The sequence below is a fragment of the Alternaria hordeiaustralica genome (assembly GCF_023758085.1).
Source record: "Alternaria hordeiaustralica strain BMP 2776 chromosome Unknown scaffold_11, whole genome shotgun sequence".
In the NCBI taxonomy this organism is placed as follows: Eukaryota; Fungi; Ascomycota; class Dothideomycetes; order Pleosporales; family Pleosporaceae; genus Alternaria; species Alternaria hordeiaustralica.
In genome coordinates, this window is record NW_026056783.1 from 176,051 (window position 1) to 194,701 (window position 18,651).

The following is an 18,651-nucleotide window of genomic DNA, read 5'->3' on the forward strand; positions in this document are numbered from 1 at the left end:
ACGAATGTACGGCATGACAATTCAAAAAGCTCGGGAAAAGAAGAGGTTCAGGCAGAAGGCCACTCACTCACGGGGGAAAGATTCTGCCGAAAGGGAGGATCCCACGACACGTGTTCTCACGCCTTCCGCATCGACATCGCCGGCGCAACCCATCATTTCGACCAGTTCCGGAGCAACTCAGTTGCCTTTCCATATAGCGGGTCCAGGCGCAGTGTAGCTCGTAGCGATCGGATAGTACGACCACCTCAGCCCAGGATCGTTTGCATTGTATGCTCCAGGGAACGCAACCAGAGGCCCAGGCTGTCCATTACCACCCCCGGTAATTTCGACCTGCGCACAAGACAAATACATCTGCGCGCCGCCGACTGACTGAGCTTGGTGGAGAGCGATGGATTCTACACGGACAAGATACTTCCCACTCGGCACGTTCTTAGGGATCTGGAACTGTACTTGCGACTTTCCTGCCCTAACGTTAGCAACTGAAGGCGAAAGGAAGCTACAAGGAGGGGTATGAAGACGTACCATACGCAGGCCATGTGCTCTCCCCACTCGTCAAGGGATTTCCCACCGCGCTGATACTCGCCGCCTTGAACCAAACGTTACCCGCCGGCTCCCACGTATTGACATTCGCACTATCTGGTACTTTCGCCATATAGAACTGCACTGGTCCGAAGTGCGTAATCGATGTCTCAGCGACGAAGCCGAGGTTATCACCAGCAGCGACAACGGCAGTACCCGTTCCAGGACGGTTCTGGAAACAGCGCATGTCGGGACTAGTGACGGACGTAACACCCGAGTTGGTTTGGTAGTTCTTCGTTTGTCGGATTGAAGTCCATTCCGCCGATTCGGGTACGCCGTTCAGGATGAGCTTGGAGAAGCGGTCTTTTGAGAGTCAGTTCAACTCTTCTGATTACACTGTAGTGAACTTGCAATGAGCTTGCGCCGTCGCAGCGAGGGCGGAGAGGGCTATCAGGAGATGCATTTTAGGCTGTCCAGTCGAAGTTGTTCTGTGAGCACCCACCCGAAGCATCGTAGCAACCCGAATGATATATATAGCAAGTCACTCTGGTCACGCATAGTTTCTTAAATGTGCACTAAGATCTTTATAGTGTTCGGCAACTGAGGATGCACAGGCGAGATGCATATAGATTAATATTATGCACACTGATATTGAGCCAAGCATGTAGATGAGGTGCGTACAATGAAAGCACGCGTGACCATATCACACTAGCTCAATCTACTTGACAAATTCTATCTGAAGCTCGTCTCGTCTGCTGAAGAGGGAACGGACATTATGCGCGAATCTGGCCTTCGAACCGTTTCCACGATTTTGCGCAGACCACATATGCTCGACAGCCGCCACAGACACGTACACTTTCTTGACACCGTGGATCTTTCCGATATGAATAAGGGCGCCTAGGTATGTCCAGGGAAAGAGTGCGTCACTGCGCTGCCATTCCTGGTCAAACCACACCGTATTGATAACTCGCTTTTGAGCAGCCGCTCTATTGCCGAACCAATCTTTCATCGTCATCTCGTCCTGGAAGGAGAATTCGTTCAACTCGTACGGAATGAACCGGGTCTCATGATAGATTTGTCGACAGACGGCTTGGAATAGCGCCATGCGATCGTTGGTCGCGGTGATCACTCGTTCGTGTTCAAATCGCTGCTGCTGCGCCTGATGCCGCATATTAGGAGACACAAGATATGGACGAGATTTGTACGGCTGAGTACGATAGGAGGCCTGCCAGTCAATTGGAAAGACGCAGTTGTGGAACTGCCGCGCTTGTATCTGGGATATCGCTTCGCGTCTATGAGGCGGATCCACACCGAAACGAGCTGGACCGGGAAGATCCACAGAGATGTTCGTGTCGTAGTCGTCAGTGAGGATGTGTACGTGTTGGTGACCAAGAGCATATTCGAAGATGACGCAACGGACTTCTGCTGGGAGAGATAGCAGAGGAGATTGCAAGCTATTACGTTCCACGCTGCGATCTCATTAGCTAAGGAGGAGCTCTACGTGAATTGGATACATACATCGCACTGCGAGGATCATCCGCCGAGAGTTGTGCGTTGAGCTGACTTCCCCGATAGAGGGTGGGCTCATGGCCGTCTCGGAGATTATCCGACCTAGCCATAGCGTCCTTGATCATGGTATCCGCCGAAGAGGTGGATTCGCCATGCTCTACTCGCTGCCTCTTTCGCGCACGCGCGGCTTCTTCGAGTTTCTGGCTTTTGGCCCTGACCGCGGCGGTATCTAGATCATGGAAAACTTCTTGGGGTCGGTCTTCGGGTTTCGCAAGGCGAACAGAGCGGCGAACCATGGTGATGTTGGGGATTTGTCTCGCTGACGTGTTGAGTGTGGGAAAGAGCGAGTAACAGCTTGAGCAGGCCTTCAGCTCAAGGTAGGTGCAGTGGACCAGTGTGGGTCACCTGGGCAACGGCTGACTTAACCCCTCGCACGTGCTTTAGGCTTCACTGATGCAGCAGTCATCGAGCACCTAGGGTAATGAGATCCAACAATAGGAAAATATCAGCTGGTGCAGTACGTACCTATGAGTTCGGTTGCAACCGAAGACGCCCTTGGAAGATCGGGCACATTAGTACATGTCACCCGTACCCTACGCAATTGCTAATGACTGAAGGCGGAGGATCTTCTTAATACCAAAACTTTAGCAATGTCTTGTGCTATTATAATTGTATTAGACAATGACTTCACTGCAAATAGCTACCCAAATTCGAGCGGAGAAAGTACGCTAGAGTGTAAAGGCCTGGCGTGTCGTTAGCGTGCCTTCCGCACACTTACATCCATGGATCGCTTCCTACTCGTCTAAACCCGTAGCACTCTCAGCGTCCGGCGTACCCTCTTTGCAGAGCTTCTACCTAGGTGCATCCCTCTCCCCGTTTTCCGACACAACCATGCCCCTTATGAGTCCACATCCGCCCGTTATGCGCCTCTGTAAAGAAGGCGACACAGTCGATAGCCGTGTACGGCTGGGTCTCACTAAACATGGTCTCCTCGACACGAGCAGATTAGCTGTCTGCCTTACGTGAGCTACGAACGATGCACCCACGGTGACACAAGCTAACTCACGGAAGTGCTGAGAGAAACAGGAGCGCGTCGCCACTTCTTCGTTTGCCGGCAGAACTGCGAAATGCGGTCTTCACCATGGTTCTGCAGAAGCCATGTCTGCAAATACGCGATTTTGTTGTTCACACCCTGACTGCGGATGTCATCTTGAGAACGGAGATCTGCCACGGGCAACTGAACAAGGCGCTTGTATCAGATGACGAAGCTGGATCGTACCGGGCACTATCGCTTGTCTGCAGACAGATGTACGACGAGACCTGCTTGTTACCATACGCCCTGAACTCCTTCGGCTTCACGTCAATGAACGCCCTGAGAATCTGGACATCAAGCCGTCTCCCCATACAGTTACGGCAAATCAAGGTGCTAAAGACTCCAATTTCTTTTGAACGAGCATACTTCGAGCAGTCATCCTGCAGATTCACAGACCTATTCCCCCACCTTGAAGTGCTTTACGTCGACCTATGGAACGCCCGGTTTTCTTGCGAAATGAATGGTTGGTCGGCCGACCAGATTGAGCAGGACATTCAGGAGAGGACTAAAGTACTGTTGCAAAGGGAGAGGAGTGGCCTGAAGATTGTCGTTACGGAGTACACACATGTCGGTGTTGCTGGGACAAATATCCTCCGGGGGGTCTGAAAGAATTGGATACGGCGATGACTGCCAAAAGGGGGTTACAAATGAGATGTGGTTACAGCACAACGTATTTGTCGTTACTGTATTTTATGGACATGGCCGGGTTCTGCCCAGGTGCGGAGGTGAGAGAAAGTAAGTTCTCTGACGTCATCTTGATACAGAAATAGCTAGACTACATCTGAAGATGCCTCCACCGAAGTCTTTTCAACCGCTCAATTATGGTTCTCCAATCCCAAGCCCTGTATGACATCCCGCTTAGGTACCCAAGAGCTTTATTGCAGAGAGTTTCACGGAACGATGGATGAAATGTCTCTCATTGACCTTAGCGCGGAGAGTCGTGGTGTCCGTTACATTCACAGGTCGCAGATGAGGATACCGACACTACATGTGCGCATGATGAGTCGCATCATCTCCTAATACAAGAGCAGGCAGTTGTATCACCAGCAATCACCGTGCCAGATACCTTCGACACGCGGTGAGGTTCCTAGATAAGCGTTAGTCGCCGGCGCCGGCAACCTGTCGTTCCTCTCACCATCACCTTTCATATTGGTCGACGTACGGGCTTCACCAGTCTCAAAGCGGATAATTCATCTGGATCAATCCTCGCACATGTCCCATCTTTCATCGTTCATTTCATCGCCCAATATGCGCACGTCTCCGATCTTGCAGTTATCAAGCTCTCTTGAGTTTGTTCTCCTTCAACCACACGCTCTCTTCACAAGCAATAAGACCATATTGAGTCTCAAGTATGGGCTCACCCGAACTGCCCGCTCGCTCTTCAGCGCCGAAAGATCACACAATCTCCTCGAAACGTACAAAGGTCGTCAAGAAGAAAGCTCCCACAGTCCGCAAGCCCAAACAGCTTGGTCGCAGGTACATGAACGGGTTGATGAAAGCCGAGATTCCTGCTCGCTCAGAATTGATGAAGATGTACATGCGACTCCACAACATACCTCCTATGAAAGCTGACGCACAACAGCGCCAAATCCAACTCCATCCAGTCTCCGCTTCTCAGTCTTCCAGCAGAAATCCGCAACAAGATCTGGGCCTACGCTGTTGGCTATCATCAAGTCGATATCCATGATTACTCCTGTGTTCGCAGATGGGATATCAGGCTCACGCATGTCACGCACCCTCTGACCAAAGGCCCGAATACTTCGTCCAGCTTTGTCCAACCCACTTTTGCGGTCCCCAAAGTATGTCGCCAAATGTACGTTGAGTCATCGGCAATGGTCTACAGCTTGAACAATTTCGGATTCGATAATCTGGACACATGTGACCGATGGATCCTGTGCCGCCCACTCGGCCAGAGACGTCTCATCGTCTCAGTGGACATGCCATTCGGGTACTACAGCCTCTACAAGGACGGTTTCCGCAAACTCCTGCGACAGACGTTCCCGGGTATTGCGAGAGTCAATCTTCACACCAAGATGGCCGAGATGAGTCAACGTATCGTTACTAGCACTTGGTTCCACACAGTACCTACCAGGGAGCCTCTCAACGACACTAAGCAGAGGTTCGTTGACCAAGTCAAAAAGAAGGAGGGTGATGGGATTGAGGTCGGCTGGTACAGTGGGACCGCCAACTCTTTGGTCTACCTGCACTATTGAGTACGTTCGGTTGTGGCAGCGTCTTATGCAGCCAGCTGCTGTTCAAGAGTTTGTTGAGGATGTTGGGGAACGATGCCTTTGCTAAGACCCGCACAACACTTTGCGGTAAGCGTCCTTGCATAGACTGCCTACGAGATGTACACTGACTACGTAGACCTGCATTTAGTGTACACGATCTTTCACGACCAATGTCCGACAGAACTTGGGCATCGACCACACCGGTTTGGCATTCTGAGATGCATAACTCATCTGGCCATTGTGCGCTCAGGTTCCTGGAGCCAAACACCCATTCGGAAGATGACGATCATCGAGATACGACCAACTGGGTAAGTATCTTCTTCCATTTATCAGCATTTGTTGCAGCTTTTTCTTCAGCGTTTGTTCCAGCGTTTGTTTCATTTGGGCGTTCACCCAATCTAATACGGTCCGATCTTGTGTTTTTTCGTTGAGGGCGCAAATCTTTGCGCAGAGTAAGTCCCTGGCTATAGATCGGGAGAAAGGTTGTCGAGTGGCGAGAAAAGAGAGTAGAACATGATGTCAGGGCTTTGAGGGGGGCGGAGTGGCTACAAGAAATTTAGAATATTCGACACGAAGGTGCTTGCGCTGTCGCACATGATTCACCGAACCTCGACCGGCAGTGAGATCTGGAGCTCCCGATGACGACAAGGGACATGCACCTGACAAAATTCTGGACTTACCTCTCATCATGCCAAGGAATTTCATCAAAAGATATGGATGCGAACAACTTCCGCCATCATACATCAAGAAAACAGGCTCGAATTAGACCTGCCTCAACAGAACAGACAAGCCTTGCATTGAATATGATAAGAAAGACCAGAAGTGGTTAGGTATACTCGAAAACAAAAGGAAAACGGCAAGAGTTCATGCACATGTCGTCGCAACCCAATCGCACGTTCCCCGTGCGAACCTTCGACTCGAGAGAAGCACCGTACAACACACTGCCTCAGTGCCAACTAACACCCAACTAGCCCGTCCAGCTCCTCGTTATCCATCTAACAGCACTCCGCCGCACACTCGCAGCAATCAGCGCAGCACTCGCAACCCTCTTCGCACACAAAACAACAGCACAGTGTCGCCAGACTAGTCTTCCGTTAGCCAAAGTTCAACCCTCGAGTATATCGTGCCGAACTTACCAAGCCGCCAAGCATCCTCTATCCTTCTTCTGCTTTGGTTGTGGTGGTGCCTGTTGGTATTGTCCTTGCGGGGGACCGTAGTACATCTGTTGTTGTGGTGGTGGAGCGCCGTATTGTTGGGGTTGGCCGTAGCCGCCGCCTGGGGGACCGTAGCTGTGATGGAGTTAGCACTTGTTCGCTCTTCGACTACGTAGATGTCTTTTGCGGTTGCAGGGGAGATTGGGTGTGCGCGCGGCTTTGCGCGATATCGCCTGTGCTTGTAGACGGTCGTGAGAAGCGTACCTTTGTTGTGGGTACTGAGGCTGAGGCCCGCCTTGGTAGTAGCCTTGGTTCGACATGTTGATATAAAACGGCCTTTGAGATGTTCGTAAGAATGGGAACTACGGATTAGGAGTCGCGCTCGTGATTAATTCGATACGTGCTCGCAAATTGGTCTTTCGTTCGTCGATGATGGAGGTAAGACAAAGGCAGCCGGTAATGGTGAATCAGGCAAGCAGCAGTCGCGCAACCGAGTCTCGTATCCTCAAACCAAGCTTTCGCCGAGGAGCCGTCCGAATCTTAATTTCTCGCTTGTTAAAAACCCGCGTCACCGTTCAAACTCGTTGCGCAACGGTCAAAGTAAAGTCAGAAGTCAAGTGAGTAGACGGCTGGAGGAAATACAGTGGACCCTTCTTACAGTCCGGGGAGGGGATGCGCCGCCTTTAATCTGCAGCGCCCGCGTTCGCGCCCTCCTTCTCACGCGGACAGGGCAACGCATCACTCGGCCGGTCTATTGGGCTAGTTAGCCTGAGCCACATTCGCTGCCCGGCTGTGCGCCGGGCTATTGGCGCAAATAAGCCGGGGGCGCGAGACATGCTGTGGGCCTTCGTCATCGCCACAGATGCTTGTCATGCTTTTTGACAGTGCCAACGCGATGTCGGGGGATTTCAAGGCGTGGCTGAGTTATGGCCGAAGCTGCGATGATGATGTAGTTGGCCGAGGTCTATCCACGTACTTTACGGTGAGTGCAAGGTCTGGCATCACTCGATGAGCAGAGCCACAGACGCGTGCGCGGTTTTGCGTGGATACGACATCGAATCGGCCTGCTAGCTAGCCAGCCACACATGCATCGCAGGGATATCGTGCCACCTGATGTGTCAGGCTAAGCTTTACTTGGCAAAGGCTTGGTCTCGCATCTGCCTCGCGCCAAGGGTGAACGACAGCTCGAGAACAGGGGTAATTCGTCCTGCATATGTAACATGCAATGTCTGTTATCGCAGTGCCTTGTTAGAAGTATTCCAATCTGGTTGACGTGCAAAAGTTCACGTATGATCGTGACTGCATCTCACCGCCAATCCTCTCTGAGCAACTCAGCCATCACGCCACGCATGTCAGCCGCAGTCTAGACCACACCATTGCCGGACCGATAGTACCACGTCCACATCTGAACTAGAGGTTCGCTCAATTTGAAGAGATGGCTACAGAGGGCAACATGCTAGCAATGAGGGCAAAACGAAGCTGGTAATTGGGAGTCTTAAGTGCACGCAAATGCTACGTGGCTTGATGAAGAATGCTATCGAGCCTTACGAACCCACTCCGCGAAACAACAAACAGGCACGGCAGAACTTATGTACATATACAGTATCAGGGTAATTAAGTGAAGGCCCCATAGGTAAACAAAGGGGTGCGACAGAACAAACAGCCACCGCGAGCGAGATTAGAAGCCGAACGGGTTTTGGGGTGCTGGTCAACGGTTAGAGAGGTCTTGCATAGATATATTTTCGAACACTTACTGGCGTTGGCAAGGTTCGCCCTCCCCGTCGGCTGGGGCGTTAGTTTCTTCGCGGGCTGTACACCAAATTTGATGGTCGGCGGTGGGCCAGTCTTCTGGGGCACCAGAGGCTGCGCTTGGGGCATTGGCGGCATGGGAGGGACAGGCGGCGGGCTTTGGTTCGACATGTAGCCAGTCGGCTGTGGCGCAAGGGCCGGAGGCAGGAAGCGGTTGACGCCAGTCGCCTGGGGGTTAAGCGGCGATGGTTGGAACGAGTTGTACCCCGTAGGCTGAGCCTGTAGTGGCTGGAAAGGTGCCCGTGGTGGGTCGGCAAAAGGGCTGCCATTCCCGAAACCTTGTGTGAAGTGTGGCTGCTGCTGCTGGAAACCTGTCTGCATGGGCTGCTGAAAGCCGGTTGGTTGCTGTTGTTGGTATTGGGCGAATCCAGTCTGCATAGGCTGCTGCTGGGGTGGGGACATGGAGTTGTAGCCGGTGGGTTGAGGCATCATGCCGTTCTGCTGGAACCCGAAACCGCCATTTTGCTGTGGGAAGCCTGTCATTTGCTGTTGCATTGGTGGCATACCCTGCATGCCTTGGCCTTGTCCAGAGTTTTGACCCATGAGGTTGGGGTTGTAACCTGTGAGCTGAGGTTGTAGGGGTGGTGGGGGACCGAAAGCACTTTGTTGTGGGTTCATAGGGGCAGAGGAAGAACGCTGCGGCGGTGGAGCAATGAGACCTCCAGGACCCTGCTGCTGGGGGGCTTGTGGGCGCATGCGCGGTGGGGCCATGTTGTGAGGTTGGGTAAGGGCCTTGATAGCTGCAACTTGCTCGAAAAGGGTAGGAGTAGCGCCTGTTGGCTGCGGTTGCTGAACGGGTGCTGGAGGCTGTTGAGCAGGTGCTTGTGCTGGCTGAGGTGCGGGAGCAGGAGGCGTTGGCTGCGCGATCTCGTCAGGCTTGAGTGCAGGCATATCTAGAAGAGACAAATCGTTCATGGATCCAGTCAGCTGGGGTGGTTTTGCGGCAGGGGCTTGTGCTGCAGGTGGAGATGCTGTCTTGTCAGATGTTGACTTGGATGGCTTGACATCCCACGCATTGTCGTCAAACCCGTTCGCTGTCTTATCAGATGTCGCTGCTGACGTCCCGTCTGCGGGCTTCTTAACGGTGTCATCGGACTTCGGTTCAAACGCCTTTGGATCAACGACATCATTCGTCTCGACCGGTGGTGCAGGACGTCCCTTTCGGGTGTTATTTCTCAGTGCACCTCCTGGACCTGAGAACAGTCCACCAGAAGCTCCTTCTCCTCCCTCTTCAGCAAAGCTAACACTTCGCTTATCTCTTCCGAACTGCGCGTCCAAGTGCTTGGTCACACGGAGAATGTCACCTTCCTTGAGACCCAACGTACGCAGAAGCCCAGGAGTGATGTCTGGAATGTTTTCTTCTGTCATCTCGTCCTTGGTAAATGCCCTGGCATATCGTTCGCAGATCTGTGGGTTGACACCACACTTGAGGAAGAAGTCGAACCAGTCGTATTCCGGCTTCTTCTCGACGGAAATACCGGTTGGACCTGAGTCCTTCCCACGAGGCTGTTGCATGCTCCTCCTCTTCAAATCCGATAGGGGTTTGTCGTCATCTAGAGACTCGCCTGTGACGCGTTCAACGTACTCGAGGTCTTCTACTGACATCTTTGTGACAGGTACGGCGATCTTGACGCCATTGACTTTGTGTAGGTGGATCTTGCCATCCTTGATGAGAATGAACTCTGCTTCGACCTTGAACGATCCGGATCGGTCGGTCCAAGTGCGTACCTTGGCGGAATCTAAGAAATTTGGTCAGCATCCTTGCACACAATGCGTGTTCTGTTGTCCCACTAGGTAGATGTTCAGCGCCCACGAACGGCGCAGAACCCTTTTCAGTAGACAGATCAAGAAACTCAAGTAGTGAAATTGCTGTATACTGACTTGGTTTGGAGCCGGACTTTGAACTCGAGTCCTTTGCGGAGCTTTCGCGCTTGCTTGATGATCTCTGTGAAGTACGACGATGGTCAACGTTTGTTTGCATAAGACTAGAGTTACGCGAAGGCAAGTGCAGGCCAGGGCCTACCTGATCGTTCCTTGCCTCACTTTCTGGCTTCTTCCGTCTCGCAGCCTGGCGAGCAAGCTCTTCCTCCTCCCGCCTATTCTGTTCGACAACGGATCGGCCAGCGTTGGTTCCCGATCGAGCGATGGCAGCTGCGGGAGCGTGTATGGGGACGGTTTCTGTGACCTCAACGTAATTAGCTGGTACCACACCCTCTTTGCCGTTCTTCAGCCGCCTGACTTTCCACCACTCGTCACTTGCGGAATCGTCGAGGACTAAGATCTCGTCGCCGAGACCAACGGTAACTTCGTCATCACCCTGTGCCATGAAGTCAAAAAGCATAACTCCCTTCTTCTGCACATTGGAGTTTCCGGAGCCAGCAGCGAGTACTTCGCGAAGTCCTGCGCTCTTAGCCGCTCCTGCAAGCTCACCAAGGGCGAGCATGATCTCTGATGCGGTGTCTTTAGCACCACAGTGAAAGTCGACGCTCTTGCTTGGCTGCTTCAGCTCCATGAATATGTGTTTGCCTTCTTGCGAGTAGTACTCCATCTTGTCAGCGCTCCACTCCTGTTGCGGTCCGTCGCGCGACTTCTCGGGTGCAATCATGATCATTCCTTTCGGGATGTTGACACCCAGGGTGATGGGCATTTTCTTATTCTTGCCTGGCTGTGTAATGTACTCGTAGATGTTGTACAGATGGTAGCCCGACCCCGACATGGGTGTCGCGGGCTGCTCGTCCCTGCTCGGAGGATCATATTGGTCGAACGTGACGCTTCGGGGCGGTGGCGATCTGACTGGGGGCGATGGGGATCGCGCGTGTGCGTATTGGGTAGGCGGAGGTGAGTAGACTTCGGACTCGGGTCGCTGGGGAAGACGGGGTGCTGGCACTTCTTCGTCCGACTCTTCCGGGGTAAATTGCACGCGTCGTTGCTGTCGCGGAGGCGCGCTTACGTTGGGCGGAGGAGAAATAGTCGATCGCGGTGCTGCCTCTTGCGACTTCTTCTGTATGATGCCAGCCAGGGCCGCAGCCGGACTCGGTTGTGGAGGCGTGTCTGGAGTAGGCGGCTGATCGTCGTCGAAAGAGTCGGTCGCTGGTGGCATGGGCGGGCGACTAGGCAGCGCGGGAGATGGCGCAGCTGGTGCTCCTGCCGCTGCTCCCTCTTCAGTGAGCTCGATATAGTTCGCGGGCGCAAAGCCATAGTCGTCTGCGACTCCGACCAGCGTCCAGTCCGGGTCGGTGGTATCGTAAACGTCTAGGACGGCGTCCTCCTTGAACGAGAGCTCCTCGTCCGTCTGGCGGTCGTAATCGAAGAGGGCTTTGGCTTGTGCGACTGGGGCGGCCTATACGTATCATCAGTCTCTATGCTGCAGCATTCCACACAATGCCTGGTGCAGCGTTGGGCATGGTTTGCGACGCGGATTGGGCTGTCATCGGAGTGAGGCGCAGCGTACCTCTTCAATGTAATTGTTCGGGATCAAGCCCTCGGGCTCTTCCTCGTCGCCATCGCGCCCCTTCTTCTTTGCTTTCCACCAGGCGTCGATGGTCGACTTCTCCAGCACCATCAAGATGTCGCCCTCGTTCAGGGCGATCTCATTGTCGCTCTGGGGCTCATAGTCGTAGATGGCGCGATATATGCCGAGGAACACCATTGTGGCGGCTACACGTGCAGCGCAGTCTCAAAACGCGTGTATAGTGTGGTGAAGTAGATTACTGAATGTGTGTACGGCCGGCGTCGATGCGCATAAGCTCGGCGGAGGGCCACGGGGGTGCTGTTGCCCGGTCGAGGGGCCAGCTGGACAGGGGGAAGCTGCGTGACGCTACCAAGTCGGCGCCAGCAGCTGGAGAAGCAGAAAACAGCGAGATTTGAAGAGAACGGGTTGCTTGGGGCGGTAGGCCGGGACTGCGGGATCGCTCGTGCTGTAGCAGCGGAAAGTGGTGAGGCAGCTGCGAGTTGGGTCGACGATGCAAGTGAGGACTCAGCACGAGCCAACTGTCCCATACGGTCGTCCCCACCGACGACGTCAACCCGCTTTCATCCCATGTTCCTGCGACTTGTCAAGCATGCCGGCGGACGACTACCTGCATGACAAGTTCGAAAGACTACATGAACTCAACCAGAACCAGGCATCACGAGGTATTGGTACAGTAGATATTTCTTAGCGTCTGCCTTAGCTCAACCACATTCCGCCCTTCACTCAGTACGTAAACCGGAAACCTTCTGTGCCCTCTAGGAGACGCTTCCCCCTAGTCTGCCGCTTGTTCGCCATGTAGAAAAACACCGAGAACACTCCCACCAATCCAATGATCAAGAGGTGACTTCCTATGCTGACCCAGATGGCCGTCATATACCTCGGACTTTCTGGTGCTCTCACAATGAAGCTTCCAGCGATACCGCCAGCGCCGTTGAAAGCTGTGACCATTGCGGCAGTGAAAACCCTCTTCCACTGACCGACAATGTTATTCGCCTGATAAGTCGCCATGGCCGCCCAATTCGCCACGTACGCTCCGGTGGCAAGGTAGGTGCCTATATACCTCACGGTGACCTGGTCCGAGAAGCCCAGCATACAGAAACCTACAATCAAAGATACGCAATTGAAGACTATGATAGGCCCTCTTAACTGGAACTTGTCGCCGACGATCGAGGACAGGATAGCGGGAATAACAGCGTAGTAGTAAGGTGGTGCGGATAGCAAAATTGCCTTGTTTGAAGAAAAGCCCATGCCGGTTTGCAAAATGATGGGTAGGAAGTAAGACAGCGATGTCGAGACGAGGTTCTGCAGGAAGTAAAGGGTGCAGAAACCGTACACCTTCGGATCCTTGGCATGAACGAAGACTTTAGACCATGCGAAGTCGTCGGGTTTGACATCGCCCCTGTCGTTGTCGATTCGAGAAGACGCCAACGCACTTTCGTGAGGCGTGAGGAAGTAGAAGGAGTTTTGGGCATGCTCCGGGAAGTCGACCATCCACCAATATGTCAGAATTCCGAAGAACGCAGTAATGCTCCCTTGCACGACGAACATCCACTGCCAACCCTTGAGATATGTGCCGTCGAGCTGATTGAGTCCGAAATTAACAATGCCACCGGTTGCCAAGACAATGACTTCGCCACTCTGCATCAGAGCAAAGCGAAGTTGTTGCTCTTTCCGCGTATACCATGTTGAGATGAGATACGTCAAGCCGGGATAAATTCCCGACATAGCTATTCCAAGCAGGATGCGTAGTGCAATCATCTGTCGCCATGTCTGCACGAAAGCTGTGCACAGTGTGATGATGCCGAAGCAGAAGGTGATGAAGGCAAACCAGATGCGCGGACCGAAGGTGCGCACGGCGATTGTCGATGGTAGCTGGAAGGCAATGCTCGCGATCGTGAAGATAAATATGGAAACAGAGTATCGGTTGCCGACATTTAGTTCCAGATCGCTAAGCATGGAGGTGACAGATGCGCTAGAGATGACGCCGCTGTCAAGTAGATTGAGCGAGCACAAGATGCCAGCAATGCTGCAAAGTCGTAGATCGACCTTTAGGCGGATACTGTTGCGCCACTCTTCCTCAATCCTATCTCTTTCTCCATCGTCAATTTCATCGTGCTGTTAGTCGTGTAATTCCCGAATTGACTCGTCCGCTGACTGTTGGCTGGATGCACTCTTCTTCATGTTCTCGCGATTGGGAGGGATGAGGGGTAGCAGGAGTCTGCGACGAAAAGCTCATCATGTAGGTCGCCTGTGGAAAGAGCCAGAACGTGCTTATCGTAGCACAATCCAAATTGGTGTACATATCCGGCTGCAGAAGCTCCGCACTTTCCCAGGTGCAGATCTCCAGGGCTCCGTTGCTTACCGAGGCGCGGTTCCGCACGATAATTCCGCAGCAGATTACTTAGCAATGACCAAGCCGCTGATGTGGAGATCTGCATGCGGCTATCATAGACTTACCTGTCGCACATGTCGTCAGGCATGTCAAAGCGCCGTCCGAGTCTGGCGAGAGGCTGACGTTGGGGATAAATGGACTTGATGTACAGAAAGGCAGGCATCATCGGGGGTGTCGCAATTCCAAGGTTTGCTGCATGCACACTATTTTATTTTAGTAAGTTGTTTGCAAGACAATGCATACTTTCACTTAGCCATCTTCCTGAATGCGACACAGATTGTAGACACCGCTAGTGGCGTAGCTCTAGTGAGCAAGACAGAGCCTCAGGTAAGCCGGTGTATGCTGTCCAAATGCCGTGGACAAGAAGACGCCTGCAGTCTCTGAGCGAACATCGGACTTTGCCATGCGACTGTGATACACATCACACACCTCCCGAGAACACAACTCGATCCTGACAGGTCGGTTTCACGCACAATGTGATATACCACAAAGTCATACATGGCATTGGTGAGGTGGTCTGTCACGTACAACTTGAACTTCAAGGATGCGACATCAGTTTGCATTCGCAAAATCCAATCTGGGGGAATGGGATGATATTGATTTTCTCCGATGAAGGAAGACCCTTTCTAGTATAGCCACTGGCTCTCCTGGCCAGTGGTTTGGGTATCTTCGCCAAGCTAGATAGCGAGTGTGGGTATTGATCGTAACAGACAAGACAAGAAGAAGAAAAAAAGATAATGAAAAGATACAAAGGATAGTCCACAATTCAGCAGACGAGAAATAGGAAGTAACAACAGAACTCCCAACATCCGAGTGAGTGCCGTATGCTCCGACCGCCCTGCCTTATGTGTGACCCGAATCCGACCCAGTCCATTGATAAGACAATTTGTGTGTGAAAGTGTCATTAATCTGACAACAGGGGTAAAATGCATAAACCAACCGGGTGTCCCAAAAGCACTCGCTTCGTAAGTCGTGAAATGAAGGGGAGCTCCTTGGAGGAACTCTCAAGAAGATCAGGTGTCGAAATTAAAAGGGTATAGAAATCAGATCGACGGGAGTGGGCAGAGGCCCGGGCGGGAGGAGAGCCTAGCCTTCATCCTCACCATCGTCTTCGTCCTCATCTTCATCCTCTTCGCTCGTGCTGTGGCGCTGCACGGCACCTGCCTTGTTCTTCTTGATGGTAGGTGTTCCCTTGAGTTGTGTAGATGATGCCTTGCGCTTGGGGCCAGAGCTGGTAGGCTTGGGAGGCATGGACGCGTTTTCCTTGTTGCCGTCTTCACCCTCGCCTTTTCCGGCTGCGTTGTCCATCGCAGCCACCTCTTCTGCGGTCAAGAAGCGACCGCCAGGACCACGGGGACGGCGCATGGCGTGATTGTGCCTAGACTCGTGTAGGTATGGCTTTCGACCCTTGGATGTCAGCCGAAGTGCATCCTCGAGTTTCTGTCGCGCGAGACGCCTTTTCAGGATGCGATGGAATTGTTTCGCGTTGACATAGAGTGGCGCCTCTTCTGGTTGTGCACCTCCAGCGACAAGCTCAGGCGATTGTTGGTGCTGCGATTGCTGGGGCATCGGAGGGACGGAGGGTCTGGGGCCGCCATGGTTCATGACAGGCTGTGGCTGCTGCATCGCAGGACTACTGATTTGAGTGCTCATTCGCCTTTGTTGCATCTGAGTCGGGGTCATCTGAACTTGAGATGGGAGCGCGTTGTTCATCGCATTGGAAACGTTTGTCGGTGATCGTGGAGCGCGTCCATCGCCCTTCATCTGGGATACTGACATGCGTGGAGATGCGCGTGGGTCTTGTGCTAGTTGACCTGAGATGGCGGTTTGATCGTAGTATCCGGCTGGTCCTGCTGCAGCAGCGGTAGCTAACGCAGCAGCCTGTTGGTGTTGTTGCTGTTGAGAGGGCATGTATGGATTTTGCATGCCAGCCATGTAGGCCTGATGCTGAGGGAAGCCCATCTGCGGGTGGTGCTGGGGATGTGGTTGGCCGTTATGCGCGAAGTTTCCATTTGATGGAAGGATTGGGGACGACTGCTGCTGTCCGAACTGCATTTGCTGCGGGTTGGGCGCGGGCGCATGCCCGTGGAATTGTGCGTAGTCGGTCATGGCTGTCTACAATGCGTAGATTGTGGGCCTATTTGCGTGAAGACGAGGTAGCGAGAGGCTCGCAGTTGAGGCGCGTAATACAGGCAGGCGGTCACGTCGCGGCAGGGCCGATACTTGATGCGCTGTCAATGGCCAGGCGTGCTTGAGGCGAATTCGCTAGAGCGCACGGCTTTAGCTTCCAGGTTTGAGGCGCAGCAGTGGTGATTGGACGTCGAGGGGCAGTGCGCGTTTACAAATGATGGAGCGATTTGTCGAGGATGAAGCTGCACTCTAGAGGCCCGCGCCGTAGTAGTGGGGAAGAGCCGTTGCAGGTATTCACCAGTCACGAGAGGAAGATGAGAGTCGCCTACAATGATTGTCAGCCAAATCAAAAGAGCATTGGACGCTGTGCTGGCGGGGTGGGCGATTGGAAGGGATGATGCGCTGGCATATGCATGCGCGGTGAGCTAGTGCGCTTACCTTGTTTCGTCAGTTGGCGGGCGTCAAGGTCGTATTGCCGGTCTGAATGCTCTTCGGGTTTGAAGTCTAGGGCGACCAGCGAGCGGACAAATGTATATTGTCGTTGCGCAATGACAGCTTTAGCAGCGGCGTGGTCCAAGTAGCGGACAGAACGCGGGATACAAAAGGCTTGGTGAGCTTTGTGTTGCCTTGAATGCGACGTCAGCCTCTAGCATGTGAAGTGGAGGCAAGGCGCGCGAATGTGTAGCACCAGAGCATGCGGCATGCCTGTAAGCCGAAAAGGAAAATGAGAAGCATAGCGAGGGACGGTAATACAGTCTTGCGACGGCGACGGGAGTGAGTGAATCGATGCGCCGTCGCTTGAAAGGACTTGATCGTCGGACATGGTGATAACGAGTTGCATAGCGCGACGGAGTGGACTTACAGGTGCTTGCGTCTTGCAGGAAGATTGGATCCCGTGATCTGCTTGCCGTTCTATGGCTGCCCAGGTGGGAGATGCAGACAGGTCTTGAGTCCGGCCTGACGAATTGCTGAGAGCCGAGAGCAGGCGGTGCCTTTTGGAGGCAAAGCAAGCTTGGGAGCTGCGGAGAAGCTAGGGTGTATTCTTGTGGTGTTCCGCGCGCCAGTCCGCGCAAACACGTCTTGAGTGAGATGAAGATGGCGAACTTTAGTGAGGGAAAAATGATTCGTCGAGGAAGGAACGAGGGCAGGCGCTGAGGACGCTTTCTATTCGTGCCTGCCCAACGCGCTAAGCGAGCAGGGACCCGCTTAATACCTGGTGAGTCTAAGGCAGCCACACACGGCATCTCTCTACGTCACGACGAGACGGTATGCCGCTTCCCAGACGGAACGACACAGATGAGTGCGCGTATCTGTCTCTCCCCATTCCATTCTCGAGTTTTCACGTTGATACTGGATGATGGCAGAGTGTAGGCCATTCGAGCGGGGTTGCGATGCAAGAGCCCGAGGCTAACCCGACCCGTGACGCTCGTGGAGAAGGCACGTGCATTTCCAGCCTCCGCGCCGCCCGGGACTATCCATCTTCTCCTCACACGCGCTGCGATATCGAATTTCCTGGTTCAGACAAATCACAATTCACGCGACCTAAAAAACAATCGGTCAATTTGGTGTATAGCCAACTGCAGGCGTCAGCTAAGCTGGCATATCGCGGGTGATTGGCGCCCCGTCGAAATTGCGCCCAGTGCCCCCAGACGGATGATCCGTCGGGGCTGTAGGCGCCAAACTCTGAACGAGCTCTAGCTTCTGAACCCACCACAGCGATTCCCAGCAATTCCCAGCAGAACGCTCCGCATCGAACAAGGAGTCGTTTGCGCAGCTACCTTCCATAGCCTTCAACGTCTGGACGCGCTCGACTAAAAGCCGCCTCCTACGTCTATTGGCCCAGTTCCTGTCTCGCCTCCGTCTCAACCCATCCAGCATGGTCTGGATAGCTCAATGTCATGGAGTACCACGTGGGCAAACCTCATTTCTTCCCTTCTCTTCAGACCTGCATATGTGCACCGCCGTCACATCAGCTGTAGCGTAAGCACAACAGAATGCAGATGCAAGTGGGCCAAAGTCAGACCCAGCCTCCACTTCGACGTCCAAGCTTGTGATCGTCAGACCCTGCTTCGCACGGGAAAAACTGTACAAAACAAAGGAAATGCTCAAGCTGGACTGGGAACCTGGCTCTTCGAGCCGAGACGCATATCGTCCCTGGTCTCAAGACCGGTAAGCCTGAAAACCAGCCACCGATTTCTCCTGTGTCGCACATCGCTGCGTCATCCTAACCTCCACGCCTCGGGCCCGCGACAGTGGCTCGGCCGCTCTGCCAAGTCACACCACTTTGTTGATACTTCGGCCCATCCCTAACATGTGCTCTCGTCCGCGGCTGAAGACGGATG

General features: G+C 53.5%; 6 protein-coding genes across 6 annotated transcripts; 1 reads left to right on the top strand and 5 right to left on the bottom strand.

Moving 5' to 3' along the window:
* Nucleotides 1–177: 177 nt before the first annotated feature.
* J4E84_005985 (uncharacterized protein) lies at nucleotides 178–1,077 on the bottom strand (the record flags this gene model as incomplete). The annotated part of the gene is made up of 3 exons (XM_049388577.1): nucleotides 178–461; nucleotides 523–882; nucleotides 1,065–1,077. 3 exons carry the CDS (start codon nucleotides 1,075–1,077, stop codon nucleotides 178–180), a joined length of 657 nt encoding a protein of 218 aa, XP_049243476.1.
* Nucleotides 1,078–1,237: 160 nt separating this feature from the next.
* J4E84_005986 (uncharacterized protein) lies at nucleotides 1,238–2,324 on the bottom strand (the record flags this gene model as incomplete). Its single annotated transcript, XM_049388578.1, has 2 exons — nucleotides 1,238–1,988; nucleotides 2,038–2,324. The coding sequence occupies 2 exons, from the start codon at nucleotides 2,322–2,324 to the stop codon at nucleotides 1,238–1,240; spliced, it is 1,038 nt and encodes a 345-aa protein (XP_049243477.1).
* A 2,148-nt stretch (nucleotides 2,325–4,472) lies between these two features.
* J4E84_005987 (uncharacterized protein) lies at nucleotides 4,473–5,334 on the top strand (the record flags this gene model as incomplete). Its single annotated transcript, XM_049388579.1, has 2 exons — nucleotides 4,473–4,654; nucleotides 4,965–5,334. 2 exons carry the CDS (start codon nucleotides 4,473–4,475, stop codon nucleotides 5,332–5,334), a joined length of 552 nt encoding a protein of 183 aa, XP_049243478.1.
* A 2,850-nt stretch (nucleotides 5,335–8,184) lies between these two features.
* Nucleotides 8,185–11,964, bottom strand: J4E84_005988 (uncharacterized protein; the record flags this gene model as incomplete). The annotated part of the gene is made up of 5 exons (XM_049388580.1): nucleotides 8,185–8,210; nucleotides 8,261–10,054; nucleotides 10,197–10,260; nucleotides 10,339–11,655; nucleotides 11,767–11,964. The coding sequence occupies 5 exons, from the start codon at nucleotides 11,962–11,964 to the stop codon at nucleotides 8,185–8,187; spliced, it is 3,399 nt and encodes a 1,132-aa protein (XP_049243479.1).
* Nucleotides 11,965–12,510: 546 nt separating this feature from the next.
* Nucleotides 12,511–14,342, bottom strand: J4E84_005989 (uncharacterized protein; the record flags this gene model as incomplete). Its single annotated transcript, XM_049388581.1, has 2 exons — nucleotides 12,511–13,870; nucleotides 14,245–14,342. 2 exons carry the CDS (start codon nucleotides 14,340–14,342, stop codon nucleotides 12,511–12,513), a joined length of 1,458 nt encoding a protein of 485 aa, XP_049243480.1.
* A 923-nt stretch (nucleotides 14,343–15,265) lies between these two features.
* Nucleotides 15,266–16,288, bottom strand: J4E84_005990 (uncharacterized protein; the record flags this gene model as incomplete). The annotated part of the gene is made up of 1 exon (XM_049388582.1): nucleotides 15,266–16,288. The coding sequence occupies one exon, from the start codon at nucleotides 16,286–16,288 to the stop codon at nucleotides 15,266–15,268; it is 1,023 nt and encodes a 340-aa protein (XP_049243481.1).
* Between the last annotated feature and the right edge of the window lie 2,363 nt (nucleotides 16,289–18,651).